Consider the following 12,602-nt stretch of genomic DNA (forward strand, 5'->3'; position numbering starts at 1 on the left):
ACGTATTATATTTACGTGAGAAATTAAAAAGTGAGGTTAGGTGAAACTGAATGAAACCAATATTTTGCTATACAATTTATTTCTTATACTATTTATCATTGGACAATACATTTTTTTTTATTAAATCAATTTATTAGATTAAGTTTGATACAAATTGTGTTTAAATAAATAAAGAAAACACACTTCTTGTAGACGAATAATTTTAATTAGCAATTCGTAATTTGCGTAAAAAACGTAGATCTACATAAAAAGACGAAGAGTTGGCAGCACTGACGCACTAACGTCAACGTTATGCGAGTGATGATTTTAGTTACACTTTGGACCAAATGTCAAAATAATAAATGTAAATCATAGACAAATATCGATATTTACGTGAAAATATTTATATAAAAATAATAATGAATGGAAAAACTGTTGGTGGATTAAAGGAAAATGAAACAATACGTCTTGAACAAGCCATTTTTTATCTAATTGATGTCTATATCATATATATGTATTTAGTTTGCTCCAGTCGCCCCTACCAAATTCCCACTTCACACTTTTTTATATATATAACCTCAAAACTGTTGTTAACAATACGGTCTACGAACACGGCGTTGGAAATGTCATTTTTAGGAATGTTTTTGATTAGAATAATTGCTAAGAAAAGTTTTAATTTGATAAAAAAGTGTCTAGGAGAATTTAATGTATTGGGTAAGTGTTTGAATTATCAAAAAAGTGCGTGTGATGAATTCAATCAAATGAAAAATCCTAAGAAGGTTTTAATGTAATATAAAAAAATTCCGATTACGTTAAAATTATTATGAAAACGTCTAAAAAATTGCAATTGACAAAAAGTTGTTTTGATGAATACGAAAATTCAAATTATTTCAAAAAACCTTTCTATATAAATTCTAATGATTAAAAGAGCCTAGGAAGATTAAAATTATGGAAACAAAATGTCTGGGAAGATTTGAATTACGAAAAAAGTGTCTAGAAGGGTTTTAATTGTTAAAAAGTGTTAAAAAGTCATGAAGAAAATTGCAATTATAGAAAAAAGTATCTGAATAAATTTCAAATATGGGAAAAGCGTCTAGGAATATTGCAATTGTCAAAAAACTGTCTAAACAGGATAAAAAATTAAAATCATCAAAAATCAAGTTGTTTAGACAAGTTAGAAGGATTAAAAAGTGTCTAGGAAGGTTCTAAACTAAAAATAATGTGTCTGGATAGTTTTAAATTATTAAAAAAACGTCTATAAACGTTACAATTGTCAAAAAACTGACTAGGAAAGTTCTAAACTATAAAAAAGTGTCTGGGATGATTTAAATGATTAAAAAATCCACTGGGAAGGTTTTTATGTTGTAAAAAATTACTGGGAGGATTGCAATTATGAGAAAATGTGTCTAGATGATTTCAAATTATTTAAAAAACGTCTAGAAACGTTGCAATTGTCAATAAACTGTCTAGGAAGGTTCTAAACTATAAAAAAAAGTGTCTGGGATGATTTAAATGATTAAAAAATTCACTGGGAAGGTTTTTATGCTGTAAAAAAGTACTGGGAGGATTGCAATTATGAAAAAATGTGTCTGGATAGTTTTAAATTATTAAAAAAAATGTCTAGAATTGTTACAATTGTCAAAAAACTGTCTAGGAAGGTTCTAAACTATGAGAAAAGTGTCTGGGATGATTTAAATTATTAAAAAATCCACTGGGAAGGTTTTTATGTTGTAAAAAATTACTGGGAGGATTGCAATTATGAGAAAATGTGTCTAGATGATTTCAAATTATTTAAAAAACGTCTAGAAACGTTGCAATTGTCAATAAACTGTCTAGGAAGGTTCTAAACTATAAAAAAAAGTGTCTGGGATGATTTAAATGATTAAAAAATTCACTGGGAAGGTTTTTATGCTGTAAAAAAGTACTGGGAGGATTGCAATTATGAAAAAATGTGTCTGGATAGTTTTAAATTATTAAAAAAAATGTCTAGAATTGTTACAATTGTCAAAAAACTGTCTAGGAAGGTTCTAAACTATGAGAAAAGTGTCTGGGATGATTTAAATTATTAAAAAATCCACTGGGAAGGTTTTTATGCTGTAAAAAAATCACTGGGAGGATTGCAATTAAGAAAAAATGTGCCTGTATAGTTTTAAATTAATAAAAAAACATCTAGAATCGTTACGATGGTCAAAAAATTGCCTAGGAAGGTTCTAAACTATAAACAAAGTGTCTGGGATGATTTAAATGATTAAAAAATTCACTGGGAAGGTTTTTATGCTGTAAAAAACACTGGGAGGATTGCAATTATGAGAAAATGTGTACATGGTTTCAAATTATTTAAAAAACTTCTAGAAACGTTGCAATTGTCAAAAAACTGTCTAGGAAGGTTCTAAACTATGAGAAAAGTGTCTGGGATAATTTCAATTATTAAAAAAGCGTCTAGGATAATTGGATTTGTCACAAAACTGCTTTAAATTTTTAGAAAAACTTCTAGGAACAATAGAATTATCAAAAAAGTGTCGAGACTATTTCAAAACTCCAAATTATCAAAAATAAAACTTTCTAGACATGCTAAAAGTATTACAAAATGTCTAAGACGTATTTTAATTTCTGAAAAGTGTCTAATGAGATTAAACTTACTAGAAAAATGTCATAACGGTTCTAAAAAACATTTTTGAAAGGATCGATTATTAAAAACTTCCTATTATCAAAGAAAATCTGTCAAAACAAATTTCAACCATTAAAAAAGTATCTGGAACAGATAAAATTTTTTGGAAATGTCTATAAATAACTTAATATTCAAAAAAAATCTTTCTGGGCAGGGTTTAGAAGATGGAAATCGTTAAAAAATTGTCCGGAAAGGTGAAAATATTAAATAAGGTTATAATTTTAAAAAAAAAAAACATCTGGGAAGGTTTAAATTATTGAATAGGTGTCTAGTGAGGTTGACCCCGAATTCATCCCTTCATCTTGTCCCTCTAACAGGGTTAAATTAACGCAAAAACCCACTAATAGTCATTTCCATTGCACCACGTCTCTAAACCACCTGAATTAAGAGAAGTGGTTCCACCAGGGTTCAATTGAAGCTCAGACATCAATTATTGGTCAAATGTACCAGGTAGATCAAGAAGCCGTTTCGATACAACTAAGAACATTAACGTATTTTCTTAATTTCTGGATCATTATCTTACAGTCAACAAAAAATGATTTTTCCATGCCTACAAAGTAAAAAAATACAAAAATTAGTAAAAATATCACAGGCAGCTTATTTGTATTCATCATTTTTGTTTTGTTTCAAACTGATGTGGGTGGTAGATACAAAAGAATCGGTGTTATTCAGATACGTGTCTCTTTTTATTACATAGAGCTTCTTCATAAAGTCGTGATAAATTGATTTCTTGCAAATAAATATGACGAATATATAGACACCTAAAAAAGAAGATTTTTCCAATTATTTCCTACAAAACAACTAAAAACAATAAGTCGTTTCGAGAGACGTAAATTAAAATGTCGGCCATATTGTCGTGGATGACAAACAAAAATTTTATTTTATTTTTGGCTGAAGAATTCGTTGTTTCAAGCATTTTTCCATTATAATTAATATTTTTTCGATAAAAAATTAATTTTCTATAATAAATTTCATATAAATAAGACAATATGGCAGCTGGTTGTGACGTTATTTCCAAATAACCTTTCAATACGAGCCTTATTTAAAAAAAAAAGAAGAATTAGATCACAGATCCACTTTCATTTAGATGTGTCACTATAATTTTATTTGTGAGAAATAAATTAACGCCACCTAAAGGTGTGAATTTGAACTACTACTGTCACAATATGGCTGAATTATTAATATTAGTCAAACAAAACCATAGATAACATATTAAATACGTGATTCGTGATCTAAACTATAAATTGTTTATCTATGATTGATTTATAAATTTTTTGAAATGTTACGGGGGTTAATCCAAAAGTATTCGTTCGTATTTATAAAATTAATTATATTTTCAAAGCAGCACTTTATAAACTCATTAATCGAATATTTGGTTTGAGTAAACATTTTTTTTTTCAAATATATTCACCAAATGATCATTTATTTACCTTGTAAGCAATTAATGGAGTCTATCACAATCTCTACAGTCATCCAAAAAGTTCCCAAGTTATTCATGTCGACGAAACCAGTCACGGTGTCCATTATGAAGGTTATGCCCATTATAACCGCCAATTTCAAGATCAGATTTAACCTAATACGTATTAGAATGTTAAATTATTTACAATAAAATGGATTTAATCATAATTAACGAGATTTTTTGAGATATAAACTTCCATGTTGGATTTTAGAGAACCGAACAATTTAGAATTAACGAAACTGTAGTCAAAAAAGTATTTAATCGTTTATTTAACTTGAATTATATGTTGTTTTGGACTTTATGCTAATTAACGGAAAATGTAAACAATCTGGCAACGTCGAGATGAAGTATATTGTCGTTGGAACACTGCAAACCCGTCAGTATAACAAGAATCGATTGAAAACTATCATTTTTATTAATAGTATTTTTTTTGTTACGTAAATAATAAAATTGTTTTTTCAAAATTATTTTTTACACAATACAAAATATAAAATCCGAGAAAATACATTTTATGTATATTTTCGTTTGATACGACATCTAGTGGTATAGTACGAAACTTGATTATCATATCCGGAGATTTCTTCCCGATGTGAATGTTTTTGTTCGTAATATGTAATAGTCCAGGAAAATTAGGAAAACCTCGTAATTAATTCAGTTGAAATTTGTTCGTATAAAACAATTGTAGATATTAAAGTTGTAAAAAAATTCTATGTTTTATAGAATTATATAAATCGTTTTTTTAAAAAAATTTTTTTTAAACGTCAATTTTTAAAAATTTGTCAAATATTTATTTATGCCACAAGTATAGTAAAAATAAACAAATAAAATTGATATTACATACATATATAGAGGAGATGTTTCTAAAAATGTTGGTGTTTTTAAATTTCGAAAATTCAAAATGGCGGCTACGTCATTTCGTTTGGTATTATGTCAGATTTTGACTTTTGGTATCTCGGCTTCCAATGATCGGATTTTGAAATTTTTTTCTCGAAAATAATGTCATTTTTAAATAATTTTTGTTCAATCAATTGAAATAGTAGTAAAAATTAATTTTCTAATAATAAATTAAAAAAAAAATCTAATAAAATTTTTTTTTCACTTTAAGCGTTAAAGAAAGTATAAAATCGATTTTTTTTTATTAAAAACCAACATTTCCACTATAGATTGCAACAAACTACATCTCGAAATTGTTAATATTAATGAAATGAGAAGAAATTGAAAAAATATATATAAAAGTTCAGCTTACGTGGCAGCCATTTTGATTTTTCAAAATTTGAAAATATCAACTTTTTTAGAAACTTTTCCTTTATAGTTCCATATAATATTAATTTGATTATGTTATTTTTAATATAATTACGGTGTAAATAATGAAATGTTGAAATTTTCGAAAAATTGAGGGTGAAAACAATTTTTTTCGCAAATTTTGTTTAATAATTTTATACAGCATGAAATTCCCCACAATATTGTAGCCTACAATTTTTTTGTACATGCAAAAATTAAAGAGATTTTCGTAAAATACTCAAATTTCGACTTTTTTTTCCCAGACTATAAACCAAATACTTCAACCCGACTATAACAACATCTACAGTTTAAATTTTTTAATTTTTCGACATATTCGCGTAATTATTCCAACAAAATCATATTCATCGACGTAAGTTAATCAGAAATTTCGACACAACATGGCGGACGATCTAATTTTCTTCTATTTTATCGTATAAAGTAAATTCTAACCTCACTTAAAACTCACTTCTCTTTATCCTTATTAAATTTGACTTTCTTCTCGTTCTTCGTATCATTGATACGTTCAATCTCATTTTTTATCCTCAAACAATACAAAATGGTTCTGATAAACAGGAATGTATTCACTAGCTGGATCACAAGATGCGGAAGCCGCAAAAAAATTAACAAAGCGTAATTTCCTCGCACTAAAAAAAAAACAATTTTCTAAATCAAATAATTTTTCAACCACAAATTTGGCAACACGGCTCGATACGTCACAAGTTATATAATCATTGTACAATCGCGTGCTTTACAGCGTTGCCAAATTTGATAACACGAATTTCTTCGATCGATAAATTTGTCGATTGACGAAATTGACACTTACTAGCTACTAGGAAGCAAGCAGTCGTGCCAACGTAAGGTTTAAATGAAGTTGGTAACACGTCGGTAACACTGAAGCCGAATACAATCAAAGTTAGAATCAGAGGGGTTCCCCAACCGTATACCATATAACCCAACAGTTTCTTCATGTCATTTCTTTGTCGATACGTACCGATCGAATGTTTCGTAGTACTGAAATAACCAAATTGCGTCATGATTAACACACATTCCGATCTGCGAATTTCGTTCGTTTATTTTCGTCATAGTTCGTCCCCTTTCGTATGTTTGCATAGGTTGATACCGCCTACGCGCAGATCCGGCATCGCCCTATGCGTTAATATGTTTATCTCAAAAACAAGGCACGTAAAATTCATTTTTATCTTCTAAATTTGTTTAAAGTAATGAATATTTTTGATATGAAATGTTTTTTTTATATAATTTCATCATTTAAAAATGAAAAAAAAGTTATTCGATGGGATTTTAATCGTAAATTTATATAACGTAAGTAGGTGTTAAATAAATTGATTTCCGAATTCAAGGTGTGGTATATCATATGTCTGTTCTGTATATTTTCGTTCTAAAAATAATATCCACTTTACGAATTGTATAAAAACGTTATTATTTTATAAATAATTATTTTTATATTGACAAAAATAACGTTGTCTGAATAAACTTTCTCGAAAACCAACAAATAGAGTTTAAAATAGCTTTCAACTGTGAAAATTACGTTTATTTTTATCAAAAAATGAGTAATTTAGATCTTACAATATATTTTAACCACTAAAACGGTGTTTTTGTGTATATAAACTACATTCAGGTGATAAAAGTAACTCAATATTTGATATTATAATCACCCAGATTTATTATCAAGGTCAATACACTCGACTACCAACTAAATTGTAAATATTTTACGCTAAAATGTTCAAAATCTTACCCAAACGTAAACCAGATGTCCCAACACATAACATTCAACCATGTATAAGACACACTAGCAAAAAAAATCAACATATAACCTAAAAAAAAAATGTTAATTATACGCAAAAAGTAATGCACCACATAATTCAATATAAATACATTAAATATCGTAAAGCACCGGTATATAGTTATATATTGTCAAGACAAACGTTTACTATTGGCTACACCGCAATAAAAGTCGTTTCCGTATTATTAAAACAAATAAAAAAGTGTGGTTATGTGTACTTACCGACAATGTGACATGAAATATCTTTCGGTTGTAAATCGAATTGCGTATAAGTCAAAAGTGCGTATAAACACAAAGTACCAACGCAATAATTGATTAAAATTTTTCCGAATAATTTCTTGGTTTGTTTGAGTAGGACGTAAATTATTATTGTCAGTGATAGGAAGATGCAGGAAAGTATCTTCGGCCATTTTGTGTATCGGAATTTAGGTTTGGGTGGGGTGTTCGGTATGCAATTGAAGAAAAAGTATCCATTCATGTTATGTCTGTGGGCGTGTTCTATACAATATCCGGTTGTATCCGTTGGTTTTTCTATTACGAACGAATTCGTCGTGTTTTTCCAATATTTGAATTCTCCGTTTTTTTCAAGGTTAAATATGTACCTGGATTCGTTCATCAAGTAGAATTTTCCGTCGCAAAAAGTTGTGTTGTGAATAATACCGAACGGTTCTGAAAAAGTAATAATGAAAGTTATTTTCATAAACAAGATATTTGTCTATTTCGTCTGCTATGACTTTGCGATGTTGCCGCGCTTCAAAAATTATAAGGAGATTTGAGGGGGGAACTAAATTACAATTTTATTGCTGAAACTTATTCGAGGGGTGGGTTTAAGTATAAAATACTCGTTGATGAACAAATCAGAGCAACCCCTCCGCTATGCTATGGGGTAGAAAATAAGTTTTATATATTTTGTCGTAATTTACAAAAAAATGGGACGTCTTTGAGTAAAATGTGTTTTATAAAATTTCTAGATCTTGTAAAAATCTACAATTTCGACTTTAAATTTTCATCATTCATCAGATTTTTCACAAAAAAGACAAATTTCCGTGAAAATCGAACCATTTGTTTAAATAAAAATCATAACCCGCAAATTTTGAGGTTATGCAAAAAATGTTTCGTACAAAAATAGCAGATTTTTGTATGATCTACAACTTTTATAATAGACATTTTTTTCTAGGATGCCCCATTTTTTAGTAAATCCAAAAAAAGTCCTCTATTACCCCATTTTCAACCCCTAGAACACAAAATGGAAGTTTAAATTTTATTTTCGTACTTTAAATTCACACACTTAATATTTTTTTAACGTTAGCAAAAACCTAACGGTCACTATGTACCAAATCTTGCTTATATAGTGTCCCTCAACTAAAAATTTTTCTCGGTAGAAATAAATTTTCACATTATATATCATAAATATAATTTTTGGCACGAAAAATAAAATAAAATTGGCATATACAAAGTCAATAAAAATAAAAATTAATCGCTACTTTGTTGGTAGTTAAAAACTATTTGTTTTAAAATACCCCCACGCAAAATTTACGTTCCGTTTCCCATTTCAACCGAAGAAATATAAACAGACTATAAAATTTTACAATCACTTATTTCGAAAATGATTTATATTCAAAATTATCGTTGAAAACACATAAAAGTATATAAAAAAATGTGTCACGTTATAAAATTGAATATTTCACTCAAAATATTCATATTCTTGTATAAATGTCAACGATGTTATGTAAAACTGGTTGCATACGTAAAAGGTAATGACGCACATTGGGTTGCATACCAAATAAATATTACAATTACTACAAGATTGTTTTTTATAGAATAAATCTGGCAATTATGCTTTTTTACGTCCTTAAAACGAGTTTAAATACATTTTAAACCCCTATACAACACCACTGGTTTATTAGAACTCAATTTACGAGCGGTAACATCAATGATGTCACCTCATCTTTCATCATCTGTATATAAAATTTGTGGTAATAAAAATAAATAATTTTTTCTATAAAATTGACTCAAACTATTTACGTTTTAAATATTTTTTCACAAAATACATTCAAATCAATTTAATATTAATCGTTTCATGAATGCGTCGATAAAAAAGTGTGGTTATGTTACATTTTTACACGTTTTTAGTATTTTTTTCCTTCCGGTGTGTATATCTACTCATTCCGGATATTTTTATTTGTTATTTTTATCATATAACAACATATTTTGTCGTCCCTATATTTAAATTTAGAGTAAAATAATAAAAAAATAACGAAACCCTTTCGATTACTTTCGTGTTTCTTCGTGTACGTCGTTCGGAATTGTTCGTTTACATTTACATTTACAATATAAATATTTAAATAACTTTCACCACCATTTAATTATTTTTATTATTTACACTGATTGTAAATAACCACGATTATATTCTATAATTGCATATGGCTTATAACTGATAAAACCGTGTATTTCCAAATTGCGTTTAATTGACATAGATAACTAAATCATTTCGAGTTGATTCTAATTCTAATAAAAGTAATATCTCGACAAGTGTTTTTCTTTTTTTATACATTTCGTAATCAAATAATCAGACCGTAAAATTATAAACAACAAAAGTATCCCTTATGTTAAACTGTTTCAATTCCCAACGAATTGTTTCGCGAGGATTCGGCTGTACCGGATGGATTTGCGCTGTTGTCAGATTGTAAAAAAAAATTCCCACTTCCCATATGGAAACTATATTCTTATTAATATTTGCTTGTTATGATTAGGATAAATCGTTAAATTGATGTAAATAAACGACATAATTGTTTTATGTTTTTATTAGCTGTCACATGATATGAAAATATAATAAATATTCACAATATGTTTAGAATTAATTTTATTAAATATTTTCTATATCAACTTTTATCTTTTTCGATATTGTGTTTTGTATTATACCGAATATATCAAGTTTTACACTTCTGTGTACGTATATTTATACAGTATGTCCCTGATAATGTGGTATTTAACAAGGTTAATGACCTATTAGAAGTTTCCGGTCATCATAAGAAGTTTTTCAGACTTTTCAGCTGATATGATGATGAATCTTTTGAATAATCATCGGTCTGGAGTTTCTACAGTATGTCCCTGATGAATTTAGACGTATATACGAGGTTCGTCGAAAATATAAGTTGGTTAACTATGATGGGACGTTTCATATGATGAAAAATCATAAAAAAAGTTTGTACTTACCGTTGGGTTGGTCGATTTTTCCGGAAAATTCCAAATCTATTCCGTTTACATAAGAATCCGAACATTTATTACTATTTACGTAACTTTTTCCATCTGGACAACACTTTTTAATACATTTTATATAATTACAAAAATCGGTATTATTTTTACATTCTCTTCTAATAAAGCCAGTACTAGTTTCGTCTATACAATAATCCCCTTCAGTTTCGAAATATTCGATAGAATCCATTTTCGTATCTAGTATCGATCGACACCGTGGAAGTCCCACCGTAATAAGGGTAGTTTTAATGAAATTATGTTCGTAGGTATTTTTTTTATCGCACGAATGCTTCTTTTCGTTATAAATATAACCGACGGGGCAGCATTTTGGGAATATTTCATCTTTAATCGGTTCCTTTTTTATTATAATTTTCCCGGATATTTCAAACTGGTAAAAATCCGTGCTAAATTCGACGCATTTACCCGTACTATTTTCAAGGACGTCAACTCGCGGTACTAACACGCCGTGTCTTTTAACGTAATCCGGGACGCATTTGTAAGAATCTCCAATTTCTTGTAAAATTTCCCCGTTTTTACAACATTTCCCGTACGATTCACCGTAACCACTTTCCCATAGACTAAATAAATTTATCGCTATTAATAACAACATTATTTAATTATTATTCAAACCGCTCGGTTGTTGTTTTTAACATTGTTGCAAGATTGGCGACCGTTTGTTGGTTTTTTTTTTGTTCGTGTTCCGTCTCACAGAAACTTTGCCGGCGAACTGAGAGAAGCGGGATTGAAACGTTAGACGATGATAAAAGATATTCCTGTACCGTTTATCAAACACGTGCGCCCTATAGTACGGTCAAATTTAACGTTTTTCGTTTCCAATTGAAGTACGACATCGGTATTCACATTTCAAAATTATTTACGAATTAGATGAATCACCCTATATTTTTGCATACAGATTTGGAATCAGCTTGATTTCTTTATTAGAATAATATATGATTTTGATTTGTTATACGGGGTATTTAAAAAGTTATAACCAATTTTCTATAATAATCGTAATAAGTTAAATACCCTGTATAATGTTAGAAAAATAAAGATTTATACAGATCAAAGCATTCGATTAGTAGTGAAAATTCTTAAAAATTATTAATATCGTTAATAATCATCGAATTAGATACAGGGTGAATCAAAATACTAATATACATTATTTTTCTGGTTTATATCAAATGAATCACCCTGTTTTTACCTAAATATCGAAAAGTACTACCAACAAACTCATTTTTTTCTTCAAATATTTCCTATACCTTAAATTATTAGTTTGATATTAGCCTTTTTCTGTACAGGGTATGTAGAAAAATATAACCAAATTTTTATAAAAATCTTAATACGTTAAATACCCTGTATAATATTATAAAAATTAAGATTTATACAGATCAAAGCATTCGATTAGAAGTGAAAATTGTTAAAAATTATTAATCTCGTTAATAATCATCGAATTAGATACAGGGTGAATCAAAATACTAATATACATTATTTTTCTGGTTTATTTCAAATGAATCACCCTGTTTTTACGTAAATATCGAAAAGTACTACCAACAAACTCATTTTTTCTTCAAATATTTCCTATACCTTAAATTATTAGTTTGATATTAGCCTTTTTCTGTACAGGGTATGTAGAAAAATATAACCAAATTTTTATAAAAATCTTAATAAGTTAAATACCCTGTATAATGTTAGAAAAATTAAAATTTATTGCGATCAAAACATTCGATTAGTAGTGAAAATTCTTAAAAATTATTAATCTCGTTAATATTCATCGAATCTGATACAGGGTGAATCAAAATACTAATATACATTATTTTTCTGGTTTATTTCAAATGAATCACCCTGTTTTTACGTAAATATCGAAAAGTACTACCAACAAACTCATTTTTTCTTCAAATATTTCCTATACCCTAAATTATTAGTTTGATATTAGCCTTTTTCTGTACAGGGTATTTAGAAAGTTATAACCAATTTTTTATAAAAATCTTAATACGTTAAATACCCTGTATAATATTATAAAAATTAAGATTTATACAGATCAAAGCATTCGATTAGTAGTGAAAATTCTTAAAAATGATTAATCTCGTTAATATTCATCGAATTAGATACAGGGTGAATCAAAATACTAATATACATTATTTTTCTGGTTTATTTCAAAT

At 28.1% G+C, this 12,602-nt stretch overlaps 1 protein-coding gene across 2 annotated transcripts; it reads right to left on the reverse strand.

The window, feature by feature from the left end:
• Positions 1-62: 62 nt before the first annotated feature.
• LOC130891965 (probable G-protein coupled receptor Mth-like 6) lies at positions 63-11,157 on the reverse strand. 2 transcript variants are annotated; one of them, XM_057797102.1, is made up of 7 exons: positions 10,405-11,157; positions 7,411-7,857; positions 7,141-7,219; positions 6,211-6,398; positions 5,854-6,031; positions 4,078-4,220; positions 63-3,197 (listed from the first exon to the last, which is right to left on the reverse strand). In XM_057797102.1, exons 1-7 carry the CDS (start codon positions 11,051-11,053, stop codon positions 3,103-3,105), a joined length of 1,779 nt encoding a protein of 592 aa, XP_057653085.1. In that variant the 5' UTR covers positions 11,054-11,157; the 3' UTR covers positions 63-3,102. The 2 variants fall into 2 exon arrangements, with proteins under 2 accessions (XP_057653085.1, XP_057653084.1); XM_057797101.1 differs by having other exon boundaries at positions 63-3,408; positions 10,405-11,151.
• Positions 11,158-12,602: the final 1,445 nt, after the last annotated feature.

Source organism: Diorhabda carinulata, chromosome 3 (genome assembly GCF_026250575.1).
Source record: "Diorhabda carinulata isolate Delta chromosome 3, icDioCari1.1, whole genome shotgun sequence".
NCBI classification, from domain to species: Eukaryota; Metazoa; Arthropoda; class Insecta; order Coleoptera; family Chrysomelidae; genus Diorhabda; species Diorhabda carinulata.

Bases quoted from the DNA above. Each gene is read 5' to 3' on its own strand.
- LOC130891965 (XM_057797101.1), bottom strand. From the start codon at position 11,053: ATGTTGTTATTAATAGCGATAAATTTATTTAGTCTATGGGAAAGTGGT. The intron at 7,858-10,404 runs GTAAGTACAAAC...TTACTTTTTCAG, and splicing joins AAAAATCGACCAACCCAACG to AACCGTTCGGTATTATTCAC. The intron at 7,220-7,410 runs GTAAGTACACAT...TTTTTTTTTTAG, and splicing joins TATTTCATGTCACATTGTCG to GTTATATGTTGATTTTTTTT.